At 40.7% G+C, this 27,693-nt stretch overlaps 5 protein-coding genes across 5 annotated transcripts in view; 3 read left to right on the top strand and 2 right to left on the bottom strand.

Annotated features, from left to right (window-relative positions):
- Positions 1-27,693, bottom strand: part of LOC149710142 (transmembrane protein 47) — a 94,741-nt gene that overhangs the window by 55,143 nt on the left and 11,905 nt on the right. The window lies entirely within an intron of this gene.
- LOC149710146 (uncharacterized) lies at positions 8,267-8,891 on the top strand. The gene is made up of 2 exons (XM_089859419.1): positions 8,267-8,285; positions 8,354-8,891. Coding segments are annotated over exons 1-2 (540 nt in total). The 5' UTR covers positions 8,267-8,283.
- Positions 9,171-10,202, top strand: LOC149710145 (uncharacterized). Its single transcript, XM_089860733.1, has 3 exons — positions 9,171-9,485; positions 9,579-10,144; positions 10,194-10,202. Exons 1-3 carry the CDS (start codon positions 9,176-9,178, stop codon positions 10,200-10,202), a joined length of 885 nt encoding a protein of 294 aa, XP_089716859.1. The 5' UTR covers positions 9,171-9,175.
- On the top strand, positions 10,120-13,536 carry LOC149710144 (uncharacterized). Its single transcript, XM_089859396.1, has 7 exons — positions 10,120-10,729; positions 10,793-10,934; positions 10,993-11,308; positions 11,364-12,091; positions 12,146-12,658; positions 12,718-12,999; positions 13,057-13,536. Exons 1-7 carry the CDS (start codon positions 10,274-10,276, stop codon positions 13,518-13,520), a joined length of 2,901 nt encoding a protein of 966 aa, XP_089715522.1. The 5' UTR covers positions 10,120-10,273; the 3' UTR covers positions 13,521-13,536.
- Positions 19,679-20,863, bottom strand: LOC149710143 (uncharacterized). The gene is made up of 2 exons (XM_089859407.1): positions 20,460-20,863; positions 19,679-20,381 (listed from the first exon to the last, which is right to left on the bottom strand). The coding sequence occupies exon 2, from the start codon at positions 20,378-20,380 to the stop codon at positions 19,682-19,684; it is 699 nt and encodes a 232-aa protein (XP_089715533.1). The 5' UTR covers position 20,381; positions 20,460-20,863; the 3' UTR covers positions 19,679-19,681.

Raw genomic sequence — 27,693 nt, 5'->3', positions numbered from 1 at the left:
CATTATTTCCAATGGCAAAATATCCCCTACTTCAAACTGCAAACAAAGAACGGATTTAAAAGGATACACTGGCCTAGAATATTTTATTTTTTAATCGAAACAACGTATGAAATAATAAATATATATCAATTGGAACCATGTTTCTAAGTACAATATTAAAGAAGATACGAGAGCAATTAAGCTTGCATAATGGGGACTAAAAGTTAGGCTTAACGCGAAGCACTGGGAAGTACCCCTATTGGAGGTCTAGCACCACCTGACGGATTCATCCAATAAGGTTACTTTCCAGGGCTTAGCGGCAAAGCCTAACGCGTAGTGTCCATTAAGAAACTTAATTGCACTCGTATCTTTTTTGATATTGTTGATAGAAACATGGTTCCAATTGATATTTTCACTATTTTATACGTCTTTTCGATAAAAAAAAAAGAGAACAAGTTGGGAAACCAAAATAAACCTCTCCGAGTCAAGACGCAATTAAGAGGCTATTCTTAAATAAATAAATATAATTGATGTTAATTATTTTAATCGTCATTAATTTACCTTAATTATGGTTAAATCGTTTCAAGAAACTTTATTCCTAAAATCATTTTAAACATGGCTATTGTTGACGTTTAAATTCAAGTGTATGCCTCTTAAACAATTTTTGGAAATTTAGGGTATATAATGTGATTGATTCACAATAAATAACAAGAAAACCCGCAATTGCTTGAACCTTTGGAGGCTAGACGTTTCTAGTAAGCCTAGCCGATCGCCGCGTACTTCGTAACCCTAACGATGATAATGGAGTAGAAGCCAATATTGCTTTCTGCGAACACGTTTGCTCCGATTTGCAACTGCGAACGCAGTGACAGAGACGTCCAGTGTAATACCTCTCCGTGACGTCACCGTCACTCGGAGAGGTAAAAAATTTCTATTCCTAAGTATCCCTTTAAAGCATCATAAGCATATCACATTCTTATGTATATATTTCAGCAGGTAATAGGAAGCTAGAACTCGAGTCCCAATATGCCTTGCAGCAAGCTGTTATCTTCTACTCCTCAATTCTCCATCCGCTTTGGAGCGGACCCTTGACTTTCCAGAAAGGGCGCCACACGAATTAACTAACAAACGGCGGTAGCGCCTCTCATGAACGAGTGAGTATACAGGGTGTTTGTGAAAAGTCCATCAATAATGAAAGGGCGTATTTATTGGGCCATTTTGAGTCGAAAATGTTCTATGACATTTTTCCGTCCGGGCCACTGTTTTCAAGTTATGATTGGAGTAATTTACGGATGACCCCTTAAATTTAATTAAGAAATTTAAAGATAGCGCTAATTTAATGAAGGGGTCATCCCTAAAATATTCAAATCATAACTCTAAAACCGTGGCTCGGACGGCAAAATGTCATAGAACATTTTCGACTCAAAATGGCCCAATAAATACGCCCTTTCATTATTGATGGACTTTTCACAAACACCCTGTATACATACTTCAAAGGGTTTTCGCATTTTCGGGTAAAAGCCAGCCAAAATTGGTATGGGTGATAGGACCGAGATACGAGTGCCTGTGCCTCCCTTCTAAATGTAAACAAAACTCAAAACTAACTTTTCCAGCAGCACCACAACCACCATTATTATCAAGTTTCCTATATACAGCGCGCAAAAGCCGCTTTCGTATACATCCACTCTTCTAAAAATAATCCTTCTATGCACTCCTATCGGCTCTGCTAAGCCTTTTCAGCGCGCTTAATTGCTAAAGAACACAAAAACATTCGTTCAAGGATTAGATTTGAACAATGCTATTGAATGTATAGGGTTTATTTATGTTAAACTTCAATCTAAGCAAAATTTTAAAACAAGTAATTTTTAAACCAAGAAATAAATGGTTTCGAGAAAATTATTATTTTTTAGATTAAAGATTATTTATAATATATGAACGGAATTGTTAAAGAACAGATATTTAAATATTTTTCATAATAAGCTAATAATTTTCCGCAAGTTAACGCAACACAATAGAGAGGTAGAGAGGGGAGGGGCTACGGGGACGTGATGTCAATATTGGTAGTCCAAATTGTACGGCCTGAGCTGACGACTTCCAATATGGTGGCTAAAACCGAGGCAAGAGATAGGAGGGTATGACGTCAAGAGAAAGTTCATAGAGTGGTACTGAGAGGTGACTACCTACGGGGGCGTGACGTCAATATTGGTATCCTAATGTAAAGCCTGAGCTGACGACCTCCAATATGGTCGCAAAAACCGAGGCAAGAAATAGGAGGGTGTGACGACACGAGAAAGTTCGTAGTAGCAGACTATTAAGCCAGAAAAAAAAATATGACGCGATAATGACGAAACTAATATGGGAGGATATTGTTGACGTCACCACGGCCCAAGTCTCGTACGTAATCTTAGGCGGAAATTTTGCCGTTAACAACTATAGAGTTCCTACTCCTAGTCAATTTACTCTTGGACTAAAACAAAAGCTGCCTGAAGACCCCAACCTCATTTCTTCCCCAGAAATAGCCTTAGGGGCAGTCTGAAAAAAAAGGCATGGTGCAGTAGCAGACAACCTAAGGGGAACCTTGAAGCTGGAGACAAAAGAAGGTACAGATCAGAAGACAGCGGGGATAGACCGAGGCCTCGTTATAAGTCTATTTAATTAAGAATTGGCCAGGCCCTCTAGGCCTAACGAGGTTTTTACGATGTAAGTTCGACCCTCAATTTATCCCCCATCTAACAGTACAACCCGAATAGGGGTCCTATGTCCGCATAATAACCAACAGACCATTCCATTAACTGCAGAAGAGGAGAAAACCCCACAGGGGCGGGGGTGGTCACCTTCTTGGGTTACTTACCTCGCACCAAGAAGCGCCGCTAGAGGCAGTGCGAGTCGGCAAGCATCCCACGTGTAATGAACTCGGGCTACGTCTGGTGTTGGCTCTTGGAGGATACCCCAATGACGCCCTCGCCCCTGTGTGTTGGTTTCTCTTCAAGTACTTAACGGAACGGTCTATTCGGGGCCATACTTTGGATACCTCAAACATGACTATATCCTCTTTTATAAAAGTAACAACGTTTCAGTTTGAATATTCAATGCTTTAAAGGTGAAAGTAGTTCATAAATTGGTTCATTACGATTGGATATTCATAGTGGAATGAACTTTGATCCCATACCACTACTACCCTCACGAAATACCCTATGGGAATAGCGTGGGAATAGGGACTACATTTTGTATTAACCAGAGTCCTGGAATGGTCCCACGGCCATCTGCGATATTCGATTACCAATTAGGTTGACCGTATCTATGCTACAGAATGGTTCGCTATCAGGAGCGTATAACTACAATGGCATTAAGAAGTGATATCTAGTTTACTAGAGAGAGGGAGTAAGATGCCCAAGTATTCGCGTGCCATAGTTATGCCAGTCCCCCTTTCAAAATACAAGGGGGGACCGGGACGTAAAAGGAGGCCGGGCTATTTCGCCTCTCCTCGTCGGAAAATACGTAATTTTCGTCATTCGCGTCGCGCTGACGTGAGTTTTCAAGAACCAATGAGATGCTGCTTGTAATTTAGAGGCGGGGATTAACTCCGGAGTCCGGACCTACGTTTGGACTGGAGATAAAGCTGGAAATGTGGCGAATTTATACAGTATCCCTAATAAACTAGATATGACTTCTTGATGGCATACTATATTGAATAGACTGTACTATACAAACCAAAAAACATATCCAACTTGCTAACCCATGCTGAACGGAAAATGATGAAAATGCAACTAAACTTATTTTGGATTCGTTATAGGGTGTATACCACCTATGTTATATATTACATTAGGCTTATTTGGTCACGTGACCGTCATCGTTAGGTACTAAAGAAAGAAAAAACCGAGTATAAATTATGCAGTAGGCTAGCCAATTGGGAATAGGCGTAATGGCAAAAGGCCCACCAAATTTCAACGAGGTTGAAATAAGAGTCGCTATACAAAAGCCAATAAGTATAGCATCATTAAGAGTAAGACAGTACGTGAAAAACTATACGATAAGCTAGAGTAAATATTAAGGTATTCACGAGGCAGATCAAGAGATCATGCACACTAGGCAGAGGAGTAATAAACTGATTTTTAAACGAGGTATGCAATAAATATCTTTAACTCCACTCTGCCCATGCGCATTAATTAAAAATATGAATATCTTCGTCTTGGAAAATATTAATTTCAATCAAAAGTTTAATATTCATGTAAGGTTTTTAAAGGCTCGTTCGGACTGGAGTAAATTTTCAAGTTTCCGTCGGTCGCCTCGTTAATTACGTTTTTTCCTGTTCAGACGCGAGAGCAGACGATCTAAACGAGTCGCATATACGGTGATATTTGAGCAAGTACTTTCGAACACTAAAATAGCCGAACATCCAAAATGACAAATACCGTCAAAAATCCTAGAAAACTTCTCATATATCGTCTGCTAAACCGTAGCTAACTCGATTACTCGTCATTAAGACATGATCGAGTGAGCTATGGCTAAAGAAAAGAAGATAACGAGGTGGTGCCATCTGTACAAAAATACTACCGCGCAGGCGCCAAATTTAATAGAGTTGTAAGGCAAACTTTCCCCCGTTGTCTTTCCCTCTTAGTTACATTGAAATGGTCAATTAAGCGAGCAAAACCTGAATGGGCCTTTAGGTAAACAGTATCTGATGTAAGCGAATCTTTACAGCTTAAGGTTGAATTCAGGTAGATAAACCTTCATCTCGAAAAACGTCTTAACGAAAATGCATTAATACTTTAAGACTGGCATTCCCTAGAGTCTCGACCCCGAATCGATTGTGTATACACATGTATATATATATATATATATATATTGCTGGTATCTATGGATAAGCACAAGGTAAGCCTAATAAATCAGGGTCGATACACGAAACGAAAGAGAGAAGAAACGAGGAAGAAAATCGGCTCAATTAGCCGAGATCCCGAAAAGTAAGAAGGCCAATTTCCCACACACACACACACAAGAAACTAGAATAAGGAACCCGGTAGAAAGAAACTAAGAAAAGAAAAGGTTGCAATCGAGATTGCGTTAGCGAAAAAAAAAAAAAAAAAAAAAAAAAAAGGCCGCCATGATCCGAGCGAGAATTTCCGGCCAATATGTTATATATATGGGCAAAAGGGAAGAAATAGGCCTAGCTAACTAGGCTATGCGCGGCCCAAGACTCTCTCATTATTAATCGAATCAGAAAGAAAGAAGAGAGGCGAGGAAATCAACGCGTCTAAGACGAATCAAAACAAGACGAGCAAGCCGCATCGTCGAACCTTATAACGTGAAAAGTACTACCAGCAGGAGTCAGGGATCCACGTAATTTTAGAAGCAGGAATGGAGAACGGTTAGTATTTACTTCAGTCCGACTCATAGCCCAGTATAGAGCCCCTCCCTCCAACACGTAACGAAAGGTTTAAATTATCTTATTGGTTCACTTAAACCACGCTTTGATGACGTTGCTGACGGGAACGGCGAAAAATACGTAATTCCTTTTTACCTCTCTCGTTATGACCCGGCTCTTCTTTCATACCCCTCCCGTCCTGAGGAAGGTGGTCGTGGACTTTGACGCGCGCCCAAATTACCCTGTTCTCTATTCCTGCTTCTAAAATTACATCGATCCCTGCAAGAGTTTATTATATGTTAGTTATTAAGACCAATGTTTTATACTGTGACCGGCGTTGGAAATGAAAGAAGAAATGCGCCATCTTCGTTTAAATATTTCACCTCTAACCCGGAACAGAATAGACGCAAGGACCTACTATGATATCCCGTCCTATAGGTTGAGTTTGATAACAGGGGATATATGGATACGTGCTAGTAGCAAATATCCTTTCAACTTACATTTCAGGATCTTAAGTTATAGTTGCGTTTCCGTAAGACCAACCTTACGGGTTCAAATCAAGCTAGCCAGGAATCTTAATTTTCGTAAGTCTTAAAAAGCCCAAAAACTCACACCCCTAGAGTTTCAATGCATGGGAAAAAAGTTGTATGGTGAGAAAAATACGAACGGTAGGCGTATAAGAAGAAGGTAGTTTTCTCGGGGTAACCCGTGCATAATTCATAACGTCATCATCTGCTGATATATAGCGACGAAATGCATGTTTTACAGGGGCTTCCTCCCCCTTTCCCCACCCCATACCTCCCTCACCTTAATCCAATTTGAATCCCGCCAACTCCTGGCGCGCCATTTCCTTTTCTATATACTCTAATGGTCACCATGGATTTATTCCACGTAACCCTGTCAGATTCAGCGTACAGCGAGTTTAAAGGCTACATCAAATGTAAATATCAAATATTGCGACTTTGGTTTTGGTTTTGGTTTAATTGCCAATTGCATCTTAATATTGAAAATTGTAAGGGAAATTTCAAGATAGTGTAGGAAATTACTAGGAGTAAGTAAACATAGAATACCTTGGAGTAGCAACCAGAGGTCAAGTTTCGAATTTTTACCTAAAAACGTCTCATAACGGAGGGACTTAACTTTTTAAAGTGAAAACTATAAACACGAATTCTAATTTCTCAAAACAATGTCGTTAAAATTAGCAAGAGAATTTTCAATATCTGAACTCGCACTCTCATATTTGGCTTTTTTACTTCCGGTTTGAAACCAAAGAAATTTTTTTTAATATAATAAGATTTTGATAAAAAGTCTTTCTTTGCAAACGGTTTGTTGAACTATTCAAACCAAACACTATTACCGCAGATAAAACTCAAAACATTTGAACCCTAACAATTTCTTCAGGTAACATAGTATGCCATTCAATTGTGACTGCAAATTCAACAGCTATCTACAGCAGACTGAAAAGCTTGTAGTATTCCGTTCGAGTCAGTTCCAAACCTGCATTCAGGAGATGCTCTTATAACAAATTACTGGCAACACTGAAGCGAGGTTAAAGTTAAGAAACTGGGATTTCTTTAACCTTCTCTAACCCGTTAGTGCACATGCAATATCTATTTCTTCTTCTTCAAAGACATCACGTGGCTAAAAATGAGGATTATACTACAGTTGTGTTTGCACGGTTAGTTAAGCATCTTAAGTATGCATGTAAAACCATACCAAGTTGAGACCAAGGCTTCTTATTTTCTTTTTTCTCGTCGAATATAAATAACATATAAAAAGCGTGCGGAAAAATCTTGAAATGCAACTTTAACAGAAGATTTTTTGTATAAAATGGTTTATCTAAGCAAAACAGTCGAGCAAAGGATACCGACGGACGTTGAAGGAAATTCAGTATAGATGTATAGATTTCAGAATACAGGGCGTTTCTGATATGTCGATGTTCTTTGAGCAATTTTGAGTCGAAAATGTAACTTCTATCTCCATTTTGACCTAAGGGACACTGTTTTCGAGTTATGATTTCAGTGTTTTCATTTTTTCGACTCAAAATCGATCACCCAAAGAACATCCCTTTTAATTTATGGTATGCAGACTTATTAGAAACACCCTGTATATTTTGAATAAAAGTTCAGGCCGCTTTGTATAATGATAGGATAGAGGGTTAGACCCTAGTAGGGTTCATAAGAGTCTCCCAGCCCAAGCACTGTGGAAGGCAGGGGTGGTGCAAGTGGTGGGTGGTGCAGAGTGGTGCAGAGTGGTGCGGGTGGTGCGGGTGGTGCGAGGGGGGAGCAGATGGCGCCAGTGACGCTGGAACTTTCGAGAAGTTTAATTTTATCGCAAATACTAAGATAAGATAAGGGATAAGAAAAATAAAAAATTGGAATTCAGATCAGTTCAATTCTAGTGTAGTTTAAAAATGAATTTCTTAATGCTGATAAGATAACGGGGATATCTCGGAGAAAAATAAATCAATACAGTAGTGGTATGTTATATACCATAAAATTCAATATAGACAAAGGTTGATAACACTCTATTTGAAATGAAACGCGTTCGCTTCTCAGGGTGCATAGTGCATATAATACCATATGAAGATAAGGTCAATTATAATGCAAGAAATAAACGACTCTTCAATATGTTAATTAGATTAAAATTCGAGCCATTAATTTCCCCCGTATTAATAAAATGGCGAATGAATGAGGGAAATCCCAATGTGTGAAACCTATTGTGGGGGGGGGGGGGTAATACCCCGGAAAGAGTGCCACGGGAAAATATTCTCAAACCCAGTTGCAACATGTGGCGCCCCAGAAAACCCATTACTCACCCCCAAGTTAAAGCTACAATGACGTAGAATTGAATGGCCGTATAAATAGTCAGACCAGGCAAAGTAGAAAATCATTCCAACCTCAAGTTCGTAGAAAGGACGAAGAAGGAGACCAGCAAGTACCATGTAAGTACTTAACAACACAATTACATTTCATCACCCCGGAATAGTAATAACCCATATGCTCATCCTAGGTTTAAAAACTCAATCGTCGTTGACTTTGAATTCTTGGAAGGTCGATCAACGGTGGGTGGACGAGAGAAAATTGTAAAGGAAGCGGCTGCAACAACGGTCGAACTAACGCCGAGGGTAGCATCATGGTCCTTTGAACCACCATACTCGGATCAGGAACTCTCGCAGGAGGCCAAACAACAAAACCGATGGATTTGCCACAATTTACACGGTCTCCCCTGGAATCACGGAGTTACGTCATATAACAAACTGGAGGCATGTTTATCTCAAGCTGTCCAAGGATACGAAAGGGTGTTTTGTAAAGGCGAAGAAAAGTGTTTTTTTCTCTTAAATATAATTCACCGAGACGTTATTGACTTAAATGGTGTGGGGTGTCCCAAAGCATCCGATATCGACGAGCATGGACCCATGATCACTTGTTTGGTGGGTCATAAGACAATTTTTAAAAATGGGAAATATGTATGTGCCCTATCTAAATGTATACTTTATTCTGAATGGTTGTATAAACACCAAGATGATGTATATTCACAAATAGATTGAAAATAAATAAAAATTCACTTATTGTTGTTTGAAATAAAAATAATTCTAAGATTTGATATAATATTAGTTTTTTGATTAGACACATTCGGGGTTGAAGCGTTCACATGCTAAGTTTAAAAAGTCACGTGGGGTTTGACGTGTAGTGGGAAATACAATCTACGCGCGGAGCTGGTGGGAAAATACCACAAACTCGGCGCCAAGTCAACGAAACCCGGGGAAATCATACAAAGATAAGCCAACTAGAATAAAACGGGGTTACACGAGTGAATAGATCACTCTTCAAGATGTTCCCCTGCGAGAAATGTACAGCTACCTTCAGCTGCAAACGGAGCCTAGACCGACACACTCGTAGTAAACACGGTAATGTGAAATTTAATTGTAACTTCTGCGGTAAAGTATTTACGCGTCGCGATGCGCTGACTCGACACCAACGGCGTTTTAACCACGATGAGCCCGGGGTAAACTTAAACCCCCCGCGGGAAGCGTCACCACAACCCGGACCGTCGCACCGTATTACCCCGCCAAATTCTCCCGTAAAGAGGGCCGCTTCACCCACGTTGGTGGGAATACCGAAAAAGCGTCGATTGGAAAATGGTAAGTTTATATTTAATTTAGATGAAAAAATACGACTTGATTCGGAAACCCTACCCTCTTCAGTTGAAAAACTTACATTAAATGTATGTTTAGATCCGGATAACCTACTCTCTCAAGATGACGAAGGACTTAACACCTTTATGGAGAAATGGGAGGATGAACAAAAGGATGAACTCTCGTCTCAAGATGACGCGGGAATAAATGAATTCATGGACAATTGGGAGGTTCAACAAAACGCGGTTAACCCACCTGAACCAGAAATCGAGGAAATTAACGCGCTCGAGGACGCGATTTTTTCAGCTCGACTTACCGCGCCGGAAGGGGTTACAGATCCCGTATTGTTCTTAAATGAACATCGTGATAAACTGGAAACGTACCTCAGAAACAAACTTTTGGAAAAAAGAGGAATAAAATGGTACATGGTGGTGCGTGCGCGATACACGCGGGAACTCGGGAATACGGGTACAGACGTCGAAACTAGTCCATACTTCCGCGGGTTCACACACGCAACGCTAACACCGGAAGTTATTCCCCGACAGCAAGACTTAAGTCGGGAGAAAATAGCTGAAAGTATGAACAATTTCGAATCGATGGGGAGTGGCTGGGTTTTGGACTGTATTCTATACGTCCAAATCAACATCATCCAATATCTACCCCTTGTTGGTGGAACCTATTTTCAATTACCACCCGTAATTGAAAATAAAAAAGCGACAGTGAACGTTAACCCGGAGGACCCACTCGACAACAAGTGTTTCTTGTGGTCAATTTTGGCAAAAATACACCCGGCGATGAATACACCTAGTCGAATCACTCATTATAGACCATATGAGGACGAACTGAACGTGTCCGGCATTACATTCCCCTTCGAGTTGGACTCATATAAACTTAAGACCTTCGAGGAAAAGAATAACCTCTCCATCAATATTTTCGCGTATGAAAAGGGGTATTTCCCACGTTACGTGAGTGAGAAAAAAGTCCCCGAAGCGCGACAAATTGATTTGCTATTGGTTTCAAATGGTGAATCAAAACATTATGTATTGATCCGACACCTTAGTCGCCTTCTAAGCGACTTCACGAAACACAAAGGAACAGTCTATTATTGTCGGTATTGCTTGAAGAGAAGCAACACGGAAGAAGTACACAATAACCATGTGCGAGAGTGTAATGTGCACGATCCACAACGCGTTATCATGCCTCACGATAAACCAGTTTTAAAATTCGAAAACTTTGGATGGAATCAAATGGTAATATACGAGAAACGTTTTATTTTAACGTGGGATATATCATAATATTTTTTACATAAACAGGTTCCATATATCATCGTTGCTGATTTCGAATCTCTTCTACCAAAAGTCTCAACGTGTCTGCCGGACTCGACACTGTCGTCAACTACGACATTAGCGCTACACGTAGCGTGTGGGTTTTCATACGCTATTGTTGGTCCAACTGGTGAGTTCAAAACCGTGAATCACGTGTCCTATTATCTAACATATTTGATTATTCGCAGGAAATCTCGTCAAGCATGAGACGTACAGAGGGGGAGATGGAGCTTTGAAATTTCTGAAAATGCTTTTGGGTGAAGCCGACGATATCGCCGAAATGTTGAAGGAAAATATTCCCATGCAACTTTCTGCGGATGAAGAAATCGCATTCCATACTTCAACGCACTGTTACGTTTGCGAAGAACCATTCATTGGAAAGATGGTCAAAACACGTGACCACGACCACTACACCGGAGTGTATAGGGGGTGCGCATGTCAGAGTTGTAATCTGAAGTTAAAAGCGCCTAAATTCATCCCAGTCGTGATGCATAACTTGAGCAGGTAATTAACCGTAATCTATAATTATAACTGAATGCTAATTACATAACGCCAACAGATACGACGCCCACCTTATCATGCAGCAAATCGCCCTGATAAGAAACAAGAAGATTGACTGTATCGCGTCCAACAGTGAAACGTACATTTCATTCACACTAGGGAATTTACGTTTTGTGGATAGTATTCGGTTCTTACCGGCGTCCCTCGAGACACTTGTTTCGAATGTGTCGAAAGGCGGATCGGCGAAATTCCCATTGTTGAACTCTGTATTCAACCCAGACGAGGTCAAGTTACTTCTTAGGAAGGGTGTTTACCCGTACACCTACATGGATTCGGAGAAGCGCTTTGACGAGAGGCAACTACCACCAATTGAGTGCTTCCATAACGACCTCACTGACGAACCCTTGGCCCAGGAAGATTACGCCCACGCTCAAAACGTGTGGCAATCTTTTAACATACAAAATCTGGGAGGGTATCACGATCTGTACGTGTTGTCCGACACACTCCTTCTAGCCGATGTGTTCCACAATTTCCGCAAAATGTGTATGACATCCTATCGACTCGATCCGGCCCATGCTTATACCCTACCAGGTTTTGCATGGAGCGCCGCCCTGTGTAAAACGAAGGTACGCTTAGACCTTCTTTTGGATGAGGATATGCACCTATTCATCGAAAAGGGTATTAGGGGAGGTGTCTCGATGATAAGTCATCGGTTTGCAGCAGCTAACAACAAATATCTAGAATCACACGACGAATCGAAGCCTAGTAGTTACATCTGCTACCTTGGTAAGAAATTTTAGATTAAAATCAGTGAAACAAACTAATAACTAGCATTCATAGATTGTAACAACTTGTACGGTACTGTCATGTGCGACGCCCTACCGGTGAAGAACTTCCGATGGATTGAACCAACTCCGGACTCTGAAACCGAAATTCTACGTTGTTCCGACACCTCACCAGAAGGTTTCATAGTTGAGGCGGACCTCGAATACCCGGAGGACTTGCACGACGATCATAACTCTTACCCATTGGCACCAGAATCAATGACAATCAAACCCGAGATGCTCTCCGAATATTCAAAGGACCAGATGACCTCGCTCAACATAAAAATCAAGGAATCGCTACCGAAATTAGTCCCCAACCTTTTCAATAAGGAACGATACGTAGTTCACTACCGTAACTTGAAGTATTACGTATCAAAGGGGTTAAAGATCACCAAGATTCATCGGATTTTGAAGTTCGAACAGGGTGCCTGGTTGAAGGAATATATTAACTTCAATACGGAGAAAAGAAAACTAGCAACAGACGATTTCGAAAAAGATCTATATAAATTAATGAACAATGCCGTCTTTGGTACGTAATTAACTTAATTTACAAAATTAAAAAAAATAAAAATGAAAATAATTTTTCAGGTAAAACTATGGAAAACTTGAGAAATCGTCAGGATTTCAAACTAGTTACAACACCAGAGAAGGCGGTTAAAAAGGCCTCATCTCCCGCCTTTGAGAAGTTTACCATCTTTCACAATCAATTGGTCGGTATTCACATGACGAAAAAGAAGTTGATCCTAAACCGCCCCATCTACACGGGGTTCGTTATTCTGGACTTATCAAAACTTCTGATGTACCAATTTCATTACGATGTAATCCAGAGACGATATGGGGAGAGCGCGAAATTACTTTTCACAGATACTGGTAAGTGGTTTTTAAGGTGTTTACTCGATTTTAAACTAATCCATCTTATAATTACAGACAGCCTCACGTACTGCATCGAAACCCCCGACCTATACGCCGATTTCGCCGCCCAAGCGGACATGTACGATTTTTCTGGTTACCCTCGCGATCACCCGCTTTTCAGTGAAGCGAACAAGAAAAAACTCGGAAAATTCAAAGACGAGCTAGATGGTACACCGATCGAAGAGTTTTGTGGTCTAAGACCCAAAATGTACAGTATATTATCTGCAAAGGGCGAGAAGAAGACTTGTAAAGGTGTATGCAAGCGTGTGGTCAAGAAGAATGTTCGACACGAGCAGTACCGCGACTGCTTGTTTAATCGCGAGTTGACTGTAGCTGAAATGACTCGAATCGTGAGCAAAAAACATGTTTTAACAACGGTGAGACAGAATAAACTATGTCTTAACCCTTGCGACGACAAGAGGTTCATTTTAGATGACGGTGTTTCTACACTCGCCCATGGTCATAAAGATACAAAATAAAAAATTTTAAGACAAATTTATTGAGTAATTCTTATACATATATTCCACAATCATACGATCGTTTACATTTTTGTTTGTAGAGAATCTCTCTATTATTTTATACATTTTAATTCCTCGACATCGATAGAGGGAAAAATAGACGCAATATCCACCGCATGTTATACTAGATTCTCCTTGTAATTGACGCGAATTGTACGTCACAGTTAGGCTGTTTCGTTCCACGAAATCGTTAAATTTAAACACATCAGGTGGGTTGCCGTAACTTTCAAAAAATTCAGTGTTCTTTTTCCTCGAAATGTAGATCGTTGTCCAATGTTCTCCGCGACCTCTCGACGTATCGGTATTCACGATGAATAATGAGGGAAACGTTGTAACGGTCTTTGGGAGTTTATCCGCTGGGAATATCCCTCTAAACAGATTCTTGGTGTAGCGATCACGTCTTAATATTCGTTCAAGTTGTTGAGTGTCCATTTTGAACGCGTTTCCGGACGCGCGCGTATTCAAATGTACGTGACTCGCGCGCGCGATTTCAAATATGTACTCGACTCGCGAGCGCGGGCTGGCCCCCTGGCGCGGTTCTTACGAACTTTGGTCGAATAAAACGGCTCTGTTTTTATCAATTTCAATCAGGGATTGAAACTCTGAATAGTAAATCACGCTAACCGTAGACGGCAGTGATTCCCCGAAAATTAATTCCAATCGCACACTCCCATTCTTTATAAGGTTGAAACTTTCACCGGAACTACCGTTGAGATCGGGAGTTAGGTCGAAGACGAATAGAGCGTTTCCATTGGCGAATTCATCTCGCCCGATAAAGTTTCCCTCGTCGATATTCCATTGTCCAGTTTGGAGGAATAGATTAGTATACGATCGCATGTATAGGTTATCCTTGAAGTTTGGGTTCAGCGGTTTATGCGGTACGCTAACCCCGTCAACGTACAAAGCGATTTGAGATACCGCATAGTTTTTAAAATTGAAAGGCGACATTTTGTAATCACCCAAAAACGCGTTTTGATCGACAAAGCCAATCACTACTTTATTCGGTAATTGTCCGCTAAATAAATTGTCTTTCACGGCTATTTTATTTCCTTGAGATATTGAAAATGAATTACACTCGGTACGAGTAATTGGGTATTTCATCGTGGCCATTTCCAGGGTTTTGGCGTGGGATATCATAATCTCGGGTGTTAATCTGACTCTTCTGACGAACATTGACGCGTGCGAGAATACAACCTTACACTTTGTTCCATCCGTGTGTAAACAGAATTCGTTGGGACTTTTGATAAACTTGAAATTAAGGTCGATCAAGTTTGGTATAAAGCGGTTTTGTTGACAAATATCCACGTGTACTATGCCGATTAAATCGATAACACCTTCTTGGGCGAATTTTGCACGCTTCTCGAACCCTTCATTTTCAAAATAATCGTCGAATTTTCCCGATGAATCCTTGTAGAAGAGCGCCCCCGTCAAAAAACTCTCTTTGGCGGGTCCTCCGAAAGTCAACTGCGTTTGAATCATACTCTTGAATGGGTATTGTTGAGGGCACGATGTAACCGATCTATCACCCAACGACGCGTGGACTTCGCTAAAAAGGCTACTTAGAAATAGATTTTCCGGTCCAATTTTATCAGCGGTCGTTACTACGGTATTTGACGCATCGCGAACTTCGGCCTTGGGTAGCGTTCCGTCGGGTTTTACCACTTTGACTTGTACTTGAATGAGAGTGTTCTTCAAATCGATGTATGTTTCCGAGTTTCCAGTAATGGAGAATATGATTGCCTGATTTTCATTAACGTTGGACGTTGGGTTATACTCTACCCACTGACTCCCTAATATTCCGGTTTGGGTGTACGGTACGTGGAATAAATCCAATTCCGAGCTGATGCTGCTTTGAGAGCTTGGATGCGCCAGAGACATTATGAAAATATATCGGGCTGCAACGGGTACGACCTTCTCTTCTTCCTGGTTCGAACTGAACTGACGATACGCGAAGTCGTACTCTTCCTTTTACGACCGTTTCCGGTTAATCCCGTTACTGTTTCGGCCGCCTTTCTCAACGTTTCCTTGCCCGCTTCGCTTCCTCTTGTTTTTAACGCCTCTTTAAACGATACACCCTCCGTGAGGTCTGTCGCAATTTTTGCACCCGTATTTAAAGCTTTTCGTCCGAGAAATTTCGCACCCCTTTTTAGAATGGGCATGGCGGATCGAAATGCCGAGGCTAATATATTTCCGAGACCGTAACCTCTTTGAACGGCCACACCGCGGTATACGGGAAGTGACCCATGTCCAATTTGATTCAGATAATAGTTTTGATAATCTCCCACGGAGAGGTGTCCCGAGTTATACGGCGACATGTTGCAACCCCGACAAACGTGTGGAAAGTGAGGGGTTTAATAATGTTCATGACGCTTTTATAACAGAGTCCAGGGTCTCCTAGGTCTAAAGTGAAGAGTGACGTGAACTTTCCCTCGTTCGAAATGTACCGGTACGCCCATCTCGCTCATAATATTTATTTCGATGGTTTGAAATTGGTTGTTCGCTATAGGCATATAATGCGGTCTGGAAAACTCCTTCTCGACCGTGTCTCCATCCTTTCCATTTATACTTATAATTCGTAAAAGAGGAACATCAGAGTCTCCGACCGATCGACATTGAATTATATCGGAGTATACGAATATAGAGTGTAACCCAGCATCCATGTCGCAGCTGAATGGCGCGGTCATAGACTTATCCACGGTGACGTCTTCGCCGGGGTTTCTAGTGAAACCTAATATAATGGCGACTTCGTGGGGGATACGAACTCGGTTTGCTCCCTTTAATTCGACTACAACTCGTCGGTTTGGTTTGTTGTAATGAAACTCAACCCTAGAGTTTATTTTTTGACCATCATCGTCGGTTGACATTATTTCCAATAATTCTTCCGCCGAACCGTAATACCCAGGAGGGATAAATATGGTTATGTCACGCGTCTCTCGATAAGCGTCTACTGCGACACTCTTATACTCCCCTTCTTGGTTCCTGAGGTTTGTTCCGACATCGCCATCGTAAGTTGTATCCTGAATTATGAACGCGCATTCTTGTTTCACGTTATTCCAAGTTCTCGGGTAGCTGATTTCGGCCAGTCCAACTTCGTACAAGGATCCGTCGAGTTTAATGGGTTCCGGTAGATATGTCCGGAACCTACTTATGGTGTTGTTCTTGAAATATTGCGTCGATGAGTCGGAAGGTAGTGTGATGTAGAAACTCATCTTGTTTCGATTTCCTGCACCCAAGAATCAAATTCTGAACTGTATCCACGCCAACGAACTAGCAGTTCTTTGGTACCGTCGGGTTTAGTTCTTTTTCGTAAAACCCTTTCGATTTTAAATTTACAGTTTTCGAGATCCTTGCCAATTTTCTGTATTTCCTCTTTGTAGAAAACACCGGAAATGAGTTCGGAGTTTAGATCCGCGAGCTTATATACTGGAGGATCCCTCGCTATTAGTTCCGTTACTTTGAACAATTCCTCCGTGTAATTGGCTAAATACCCCTTTTCAAATGTCCTTTTATTTTTGCTTATTCTAACTAGGTCGCCCACCTCAAAGGGGTAGGAAGCTGGGGGAGAAAAATCAACACGCCCGTATAGGTTATCCCAAACCTTTTTGGAATTTTCACTCGTGACTTCAACCGGTTTGCATTTAATAGATCTATGATAGTTGTTGTTATAAGATTCCAATAAATCCGGTAATACGTCGATGTATCTATACGTATCGTTTTGCGTGAAATATCGGTACATGCGCGCTTTCAAAGTTCGATTAAATCGTTCGACGACGCTAGATTTAACTTCCGAGTGAGTGGCGAAAAACCTAATGCGCTTACGTTTAAATTCCTCTTGTAGTTCTTTGCAAAGAAATTCCTTGCCGTGGTCGGATTGCACAATCTTGGGTTTTCTGCCCGATTCTAAAATAGATCTAAATGCGGCTACCATCGTAGAACCCTTTTTGTCCTTGGTCGCAACTGCGAACGCGAATTTGCTGAATATATCGATACAGCATAATAAATATCGATAACCGTCGTTGTGACGTTTGATGTTTTGCATGTCTGCCAAGTCAATTTGCCACTGTTCGTCTATTCCATACACTATAGTCTTGTTTCTTTTGAATTTGTATCTCGCCGGTTTGTGTAGCGTATACGTATCTTGACGCATTAAAAATTCCCGAACATCGTTCAAGTTGACGTTAATTCCCTTTGAGATAGCGGCGCGATATAGTCCATGCACGCCCCCGTAACTCCCCGGGTCTCTTTCGTTGTAGTAAATCTCTTCAAGTTTATCCATGTCTCGTACTGTTCGTGTTGTTTTGGGCGTACCAATACGCGAAGTCAAATAGTTCAATAATTATAATAATTACTAATATTAACAACGCCGTAATAACTTTGGGTGAATTTAAATATAGGGACGTTAAAACCCCGGTGGGCGCTGAATCATTACACCCTTCCATGATGATGTGTGAATGAATTGTGAAAGAATGTGCACATGGTATATTCGTTTATATCATTCTTTATTACAAAGTAATCCAATTTCCATTACCGAACATAGACTCCGGAGATGGAGGTAAAAAATCAAGTTTATGCACAACACTTGGTGAACTATTTACGCTGTCAATATTCGGTAGACTATCTATGTTATAATGTTGTACATTTTTAATTAAGGTTTTCGGTACACTTTCACTCGAAAGCAGTTCGTAAAAGTGGTCTATTCCGGTGACAGTGTCTTTCGGTTTATTTCTTAAAGCCCTGACGGATTCGTGTAGCATGTCCACGATATTAGATCCGACGATGGGGTGACCTTTGAATATCAGTTCGCCATTAGCGGTCCAGTCAATCTTGGTGTTATTATGAATCCATTTGTATAAAGCGATTGCCTTTTTGAGGTGCGTATCTGGAATAGCGAGAGCTATTTCCGGATACCAGTCCTTCTTTTTCGGTGCCTTAACCGTTTTCTTCCTCCTTCTTTTGTTAACGGCGCTCGATAATAGATGATTATACAAATTTATCTTTTGCGATTTATTTAATTTTCTGTTATTCAAAACGGCATTAGTATCTAGGTGTTCGTCAAGTTCGATTTTGGGTTGCGAATTCAATCGACGATAAACTTCCTCCGGAACTAGAATCATCTTCCTAGCCATTTCTATTAATAGCTCTACTTATGGCAGCACCCGCCGCCGTGCTCGCAAGGGATAAGAGTGGTGCTAACAAAAGTGGGAGAAAACCTCCGTTTTGAGAGAGAATCTTCTTTCGCTTCGCTACTGTTTTCTGTTGAGACAGCTTCCTTAACTTTCGCGTGTATTTCCTCAGTCGCTTCTTCTGAACATCTGATAATTTCACATTCCCGCGTAGGACATTTATACACCCCTCCGCGATGGCTTTGATGGAGTCATTACTGGCGTGTTTGATTGCGTGTTTTCTCTGACTCGGATTGCACGTAGTTAAAAACTTTAAAAAATCTCGGTGCGTGTGTATTCTCTTCATTTTGGTACAAAGACGGCAGCTTCTTCTCCCGGTATAACACCCGTTCGCAGCCGATGTTCATCTGACGTGGTTGGTTTTAAATCAACCCATAAATACCCGTAATCTCTAGATATGGCTTGATGGAATGCGTCGATGACGTATTTACTGTTTGTGGGGCATATCTGTTTCGCCAAATGAAATATAGCCGATTTGTCTCGCGGAGATTTGAATATTATCAGATAGTGGGCGTTTAAATTTAATGTTCTTATTTCCTTCCCGGGATAATATAAGTTTTGCATGAGAATGAAGACCGACGTATTTTTATGATGGGATCCACGTATGAACAAATTCGTTACATCCTTGTTATTTGAAATTTCACAAAGCAAGTCATCGAGAATGACAAAGTTCTTGACATTGGGGTCTAATAGATTTACGTTTAATATACCCTCGTGAAATTCAACTGACGGGGTGTGATCCAATACCGAATTGAAAAGTTTCGGTTGATATTCTGTATAACACCATATTATTCTATCTGGTGGCGGGGTAATACATATATCTCTATGCTTAATGAGATTAGCTACAAAGAATGATTTCCCCGACTGAGTCGCCCCGGCGATAAGACCGTTAAAAGGGTGTTGTAGGCTGAAGTCCATTTTAACGAATGACACACATTTTCATATACCATTAGCTTTTATTAATAAATATTCTCTGCTCTTAAAAATAATTTTTGTTATCACACGTTTACAAAATTCATCTTCCAAAAAGGTTTTGTTTTGAAATACTTTATATATTTCAACGTAATCCAAGTTATCCACCGCGGTCTCATAGTTCATGGCCACACGCATCTCCCAACCATCTAAACAATTGTGTTGTGTCTGGGATGGGTGATCGACACCACACCCGTAACAACATTTTTTTATATTTATACGCAATTGTTCGAGAATGCAGTTTTTAATTAACTCGCGCACGCGTTTTCCCTCGTTGAGGAGCGTAACCACGTCGTTATAGGTTGACATCAACGTCTCGGTGGCGAAGTATCCAACCGCGAAGCCCTTCTTGGTTGGTAGCATCGTGCCGTACATCACACCCGTTCCGGGATACATCACCCTGATGTCCATTATCTTGCGACCCTGGTACGTTCTCAACTCTACACGCTTCGTCTCGGAACCGGTGAAAAACCACGATGTCCCCGGTGCGTCGTTTGCCTCGAAAAACGCTAATATTTCGGCCTTTCTTTGGTAGAGTTCGTGGAAGTCCGACTCCGCTAGGGTGATCCCCGTAGAACTATCTTGGCACCCCAGTCGTACGTCGAGATCCGGCGTAACCTCGATGCCTTTTTCCGACGATATGGGGAGGAACGTTGTGGCGGACATTCTGTCCAATTCAAAATTGTTAATTTACAATTACAACTAAATTTACAATTACTCTCGGTCTTTAAAATATTTTACTTACATTGTACTTGTCGGTCTTTTGGAACTTGCTGGTCTTCTGGTACTTGTTGGTCTCCTTCTTAGAACTTTGAGGTTGGAATGATTTTCTACTTTGGTTAGTCTGGCTATTTATAGTGCCATTATATTCTACGTCATTGTAGCTTTAACTGTGCATTTTTGGGGGTGAGTAATGGGTTTTCTGGGGCGCCACATGTCGCAATCGGGTTTCATTTGGGGACAGAATATTTTCCCATGGCGTTGGTTTTCCCCGGGTTTTCCATGACGCCCTTTTCCGGGGTTTTACCCCCACAAGTTAAAATCCATTTTTAAACTACACTAGAATTGAACTGATTTGAATTCCAATTTTTTATTTTTCTTATCCCTTATCTTATCTTAGTATTTGCGATAAAATTAAACTTCTCGAAAGTTCCACTGGCGCCATCGACTCCCCCCTCGCACCGCTCGCACCACCCGCACCACTCTGCACCACTCTGCACCACCCACCACTTGCACCACCCCTGCCTTCCACAGTGCTTGGGCTGGGAGACTCTTATGAACCCTACTGACCCTTTTCTTACGCCACATTAAGCCTAGAATCTTATGGTCAGTTAGCTTACTGTTTAAAAAATATACCTATTTAGAGTTAATGTTATTTTGTCATACGCGCATGTGGATTTACAGCGCGTTTAGTTTAGCGGAACTTATTGGTTAAGGGTAAGAAACTTTGACCCAATTACCTATAAATCTTTGACCGTACCAGGATGTAGAGAAGAGGATTTTTGCGTCTTTTTTAACTGGACATGTGACCAGTAGAGCCCAAGAACTTTTAATTAAAAAAACTGGACATTGACCAATTAACCTTGGAAGGTTTGAAATTAATTCAGTGGCCACAGGGCCAATAGAAGCCAATCACTTTTAATAAGAAAAAACTGGACATTGGCCACTTAAAATGGTTAACTTTGGAACGTTTGTAACTAATTAAGTGGCCACAGGGCCAGTAGAACCCCCAAGGGTCAGTCAGCGCCTTATTTCTCAGCCTGATCCGTGCTCGGACGAGCGCGATTTAAACGGTCAAGTGGTCAACTCGTTAAGACCGTATTCCTGGGGTTGGCCGTAGTCTTACAATATTAGGTGATAGCAAGTATTAGTGGCTGTAGTTTCCACGACAGGCCTTGGTCAGATATGCACCGAGCGAAAGGAAGGCCAACTGGTAATAATTTAGGCAAAAATCTTCGCGGGGAAACAAGCAGTGTTGCCATATAGCTCGAAAAACTACGCCTCCACCCCAATATTAGCACTGACAAAAAGGGGCTACTTGATAGACCTATAATATAATGTGACGTCACATTAAAAAAATCCGCAACACTATACAGTAAACTGCTCTCAGGAGCAAATCAAGCCAAGTTGTATGTATAGAAGAACTCTTAATCGATTGGCAGCCTTAGTCACTCGAAGATGGGGTTAGTTGGTTAAATTCTCTTTTCTCTCTCTCAACTCAAAAGAGATGGGTCGACCCACCACCGTGCAGTGTCTCTAGTACTGTCATTACTTACAACTTCTCTCGATAGAGGCACTGTAGGTTGCCTGCCTCTACAACCAGTGCATCGCGTAATAGTTACTTTCCACCACTATAGATAACTTGCACTAAAGGGAGGGGGCTAGATAAATTGCCTTCCCCCGTTTAACTTTAACTGCACTTCGGGGTTGAAAGTAATTTGTGAGAGAGCATCTCCTGCACGTTTGGAACTCGATGATTACTGAATCGAACTGAATACTACAAGCTTTTCAACCACTTGTGTATAGATAGCGGTTGAATTGTACTCGGAAATAACTAGCAACATTTGTCTGCACTCTGCACAATATGTATTTCCCATTTCTTAACTTTAACACCCAGTAATTTGTGAGAGAATCTCCTGCTGGACTGGAACTGAATCGAACAGAACCACAAGCTTCTCTGTCTGTTGCGTGTGGATAGCGGTTGAATTGTACTCTGAAATAACTGGCAACATTTGTCTGCACAATATAGTTCTCTTTTCTTAACTTTAACATCCAGTAATTTGTGAGAGAATCTCCTGCCGGACTGGAACTGAATCGAACTGAATACTACAAGCTTTTCAGTCAGTTGTGTATAGATAGCGGTTGAAATGTACTCGGAAATAACTGGCAACATTTGTCTGCACAATATGTATTTCCCGTTTCTTAACTTTAACACCCAGTAATTTGTGAGAGAATCTCCTGCAGGTCCGGAACTAAATCGAACAGAATTCTACAAGCTTTTCAGTCTGTCGTGTTGTGTTGTGTTGATAGAGATTGAATTAAATTGAACTCGCAAATGAATGGCAACACTCTTCTGCACACTATGCATTTGTACAAGTAACTCAGTGTCAGACTTATGAAACATAATAGCCCAAAAAACAAACTAGACTTGAAGAGTGTACGAGCTAAAAGATATACATTCAGATTCAGATTAAATGGTCAGTGCATGCAAAGTTAAGACTAAAGAGGTGCATACATAGCCTATAACTTTGGACACACTGACATTTCAGGTTGATTAACTGTAGTTAAGGTCGTTAAATGGGCGTGGCCAATAATCCCCTTCAAAGTTCTTTCATAACGATACTCGACATTAATAATGTATCCATTTAGCGTCACAAAAATTTTCTCCATGAAAATACAAGCGCGATTTTTTCTTCAGCCCTTACTACCATCAAGAGTAAATCACGTGGGAGTATGAAACTAATACAGAGGGCATAGTAGGAACGAACCGCCACACGAACCAAAAGGTGGAGCGTTTATTTGATACATCGACAACATGGCCAAATAATGGTGGGCGTAGTACCAGTTTACATCCTTTCACAGAGTTGTACTGAGAGGGGAGAAGCTACGGGTAGGTGACGTTAAAATTGGTAGTATAAATTGTTATGGCCTAAGATGACGACTTCCAATATGGTCGCCAAACCCGAGGTAAGAGATAGGAGGGTGTGACGTCACGAGAAAGTTGGAAGTAGTAGACTATCTGCATGAGAGGTATAATTTCCTAGCGAATGCGAATTACACTTCACGTTAACTTACTCTTGGTTTCAATTATACTTCTTTAAGAGGCTCCTACCTGATTAAAAATTAACGGGTTTGAGCGCAAAAGGGGGGGGGGTGATGAAGAGGTGCTTTATAATTAATTTGGAAACTTGTGGGCGTATCTCTTATTATCTATCACATTTTTTTTAATTTTTTTTTCCGCTCATCTTTTCTTTATTCATTTTTTAAGGGTTCATTTATACAAAAGCTGATAGTGGGGTCACGAGAAACAATGGCCCGCGCGTTATAATGTGCCTCTAAGGAGGTAGGAGGTGCTATTAAATGATTAATATGGAAATTAGATTAGTCAAAAGATCCCACAGGTTACAGGACTAAAAAATCCATAAGCGCGATTTGGCAAATAGTTAAGCACTAAGAGAGCAAGAAGTGATATCTAGTATATTAGGGAGAAGGTATAAGATGCCTAAATATTCGCGCGCCATAGTCCCAGTCCCCCTTTCAAAATACAAGGGGGGACGCAAAAGGAGGCTGGGCTATTTCGCCTCTCCTCAGTCGAAAAATAAGTAATTTTCGTGATTCGCGTCGTGCTGACGTGAGTTTTCAAGAACCAATGAGATGCTGGTTGTAATTTAGAGGCGGGGATTAGCTCCGGACCTACTATACGTTTGGACTGGAGATAAAGTTGGAATTGTGGCGAATTTATACCTTCTCCCTAATAAACTAGATATAACTTCGCGCTGACGTGAGTTTAAGAACCAATGAGATGCTGGTTGTTGGGAGTAATCATGTTACAATTACCACACTTTGTGGTGGTACACTTATCTCGAAGAGAAGTAATATATACTTCTACGGTAGGTCAAGCCCCTGCATAACATAACACCGAATGACACCGGTGAATTACCGATCAGCACTAAGACTACTAGTCAAACAGAAGCACCCTGTATAGATACTACAAAAACTCAGAAACCAAAAGAAAGAAAAATAAAAAATTAGGCATTACTTTTGGAGTCTTGGGCAAATTATAGTATGGGCGTCTATAAAAGAATCGAAGGTTAGTAGATAAGGTATGGTTTCAGCCTTCCAGGATCCAGCATCGGAAAGAATAAGACAGGCACGGGGTGCGGGTATCCTCCAATGGTCGGCTCGTTCATCACTTTTAGCGGAAAAAAGCTATCACACGGATCACAAATTTTTGTAGTTGGCCCAAAACCATTCGCAGTCGTTAAAGAGAACGTACAGGGGCCCACTATAAAATCCTAAAACGAGCTACCGCGAGCGCCCGCCAACTCCCGTAATGGCCCCTTGCCCCAACCAGAGGAAAGGGGTTAGAATTCGGACATTAAAGAGGCCAAGAACTGCCCCCACCCCTCCTCCTCCTGGCCCTCTTGAAAGATTTATTGAAAAGTGTTCTCAAGTATAATATAGGTGATATACTACACTAATAATCAAAGTTAATCCAACCAAACGGTTACCTGATACACCATTAATATAGTGTAACGTTGCAGTGTAAAAAATATAGGGGTATTTAAGAAATTTAACAGATAGATAGTGTGCACTAAACTAAGGGGTTAGAGAAATTTCCTACCCCTTTTCTTAACTTTAACCCTGCGCTAAGTCAAGGTTGAGAGTAATATGTTATTACAGCATCTAATGAAGGTTTGCAAATGAATTATAACTGAATGGAACTATTCGAACAATACTACAACAAGCTTTACAGTATGTTGTGTAGAGAGCGGTTGAATTGCACTCATAATTGACTGGCAACACTGTTCAGCACACTTTTATATAAATTTTATTATTCTCTGATTGTTGTGATGTGTTGTCACAAAACGGTTATTTCTACAGCAATTAACTGCAATAAGAAATTTTCGCTGTTTAACCTGTCCATCTTTTAGTAACGCTATAATAACTTTTAATATTGACGAGTTCACCGTAGCGGTGGGGGTCGGGATTCGAACACATGACTAGTCGCTTGTCCACAGCAACTGCGGATCGCTTACTGGCCATCACGTTCAATCATAAAATATCATAAGCCTACAAAATCAAGTAAGATTGCGTGGAAATGGGTGTTAAGCAATTACAAAAGCAGAGACAGTTAATTAAGAATAGCGTGCTAATTAGACTAAGTAATTTCCACGAAATAACAGGTTAAAATAGGAAAGCTTGAAGTATGTCATAAGAATAACTAAGTAGAGTCACTATAATTCTAAACAACTCAATAGGGTCAGTAGCTAGCTATATCTCAGAACACTTAAGAAAAAAAGTTCCAAAAATTGAAACTGTTCCAATTGACCATAACAATGAAAAAACTCAGTGCGTACACTGTACCGTATACGCAACCGATACCGATACATTCAAACCTCCCGTTTAAAGAGTCAATTTACAGTTTTATTCAACTTGTTAAACACGATCAGCCAACCCTAGGCTATAACTCTGATCTTAGTTTGAAAATTCAATGGAAAATCTTCGACTCAACTGTCAACGTAACCGCGGCAGACATGATATAATCTTCAAACACACACAAAAAGAGCGAGTGCTTCAAAGTTAGACCATGCTATTCGATACGGTTAAAGTAATTGTAGTCGATTTTCGAGTTGGTTGAGCCCACCAAAGAGAATGTATCAAGAGGAGCAGAAGCCCCTCCCAGGTATTTTTTTCTCGGGCAATATCATTCATTACTTCTAGCAGGAATACATACAGCTATTAGAAATAATTTTGTACCCATTTTCTCAAAGTATGCGGATTCTGTGAGAGGAGAGCTAGACTAATCATTATGTATGACGAATTTTACCTAGCTGTGCGTTGCACCTTGAACGCGCGCATAAGCTCGCGTTGCTATATACTAACCAATGAAATCCCAGTTAGAAAAACGTCAGAATTATGACGAGTGACGTATAGTAAGTCCTCAACTTCTCAAGCCCGACCCACAAAAACCGCAAAGAAATTAACATTCGAGATATGGGGGAAACAATGATTCCAACTAGCTTTATGCATTCTAATCCCGCGTCTAATAATTTCAATTCGATGGCTAATAATTCTCAAAAATGTGCAAATTAATTAACTATTAGATTTTAATTAACAAAACCGTGGGCAAAATTCCATCCCTGTTAGGGAAGAAAGGCTGCAAGGAAATTGCTTGTAAAAAGCGATCCATGCTTGCCCAACAGGTATGTAATCTTCCAGGGGTAATGTCTACGCTGAGCGTTTTATTTAATTAAAAGCGAACAGTTAATTAATTACCCATGCAAATTGAGAATTAATAGTTATCGATTTTAGCGTTTCTAGCAGTAATGAACTATTTATGCCCCAGAAAGTTTAGCTCAACTCTTTCCTTCAAAAAGATGCCATCGCTACGCCTATCATTGGTTGGAATACATCGTAGACATAAATAATTTACAGCACGTTTTTAATAAATGTCAGAACAAAAATAATGAAAATAACAAGATAACAATGAGACGTTTCGCTCTGATTTTTATATTTAAACTCTCAAATGATCTTAATATAATCTTGCTTGAATCATATTAAACTACTTAACAGCCGACGTGAATCACCCTGTCACGTGACTCACTACAATTAAAACCCTTAAACTCCGGGCGGGGTTACTAAAAACTAATGCTCAATTTCCGACTCGACTCCTTTTGTGGTACATTCTCTTTGGTTGTACCAAGGAAGGCAGGCAGGCAGGGAGGGATCGGAGACATTTTGAAAAGAACTTTACAAATTCCCATCCGCGTCGTGATATCAGGACATTTTCTAAAGGACACCGCTCGTTTCGTTTCCCCCGTCTAGTTTACGATTGAGTTTCCCCGATTTCCGAGTGTTAACCGACACTATTGTACTTTATTCTCCCGTCTCCTGGATGTTAGACTTGCCGGCTTAACAATACCGTAAGAAAAATTGTAAGGTGTAATAGCTAGCTATCTTGCTGGCAACTTTTAACTTCTTTTCGTCACTCAATCAGGGTTCGTAGAACTTCTGGAAAAGAGATTTCCCTGACATTCCGGTTTTTTTTTTTCAAATATGTTTCTCAATGCAATGCCACCTAGTAACTGAAGGTGTGTTTATATTTTGGAGTAATAAATGATAACAAGATTGGTTATTTTTAGCTTGCAGGAGAGAGGGATGGAAACCTATAAAATTGCACTCTGTACCCCCATCTATGGCATAAACGAAGTCCTACACCCAGAATGCACAGCGTTGTGGTAGAGTAGTACGGTACG

Source organism: Phalangium opilio, unplaced genomic scaffold (assembly GCF_054372755.1).
Source record: "Phalangium opilio isolate 3A_F unplaced genomic scaffold, DU_Popi_V2 ptg000011l_1, whole genome shotgun sequence".
Classification (NCBI taxonomy): domain Eukaryota; kingdom Metazoa; phylum Arthropoda; class Arachnida; order Opiliones; family Phalangiidae; genus Phalangium; species Phalangium opilio.
This window is presented reverse-complemented; position numbering and strand designations above follow the sequence as displayed.

Bases quoted from the DNA above. Each gene is read 5' to 3' on its own strand.
- LOC149710143 (XM_089859407.1), bottom strand. From the start codon at position 20,380: ATGTCCGCCACAACGTTCCTCCCCATATCGTCGGAAAAAGGCATCGAG.
- LOC149710144 (XM_089859396.1), top strand. From the start codon at position 10,274: ATGAATACACCTAGTCGAATCACTCATTATAGACCATATGAGGACGAA. The intron at 10,730-10,792 runs GTAATATACGAG...TTACATAAACAG, and splicing joins ACTTTGGATGGAATCAAATG to GTTCCATATATCATCGTTGC. The intron at 11,309-11,363 runs GTAATTAACCGT...TAACGCCAACAG, and splicing joins GTGATGCATAACTTGAGCAG to ATACGACGCCCACCTTATCA.
- LOC149710145 (XM_089860733.1), top strand. From the start codon at position 9,176: ATGTTCCCCTGCGAGAAATGTACAGCTACCTTCAGCTGCAAACGGAGC. The intron at 9,486-9,578 runs GTAAGTTTATAT...ATGTATGTTTAG, and splicing joins AAAGCGTCGATTGGAAAATG to ATCCGGATAACCTACTCTCT.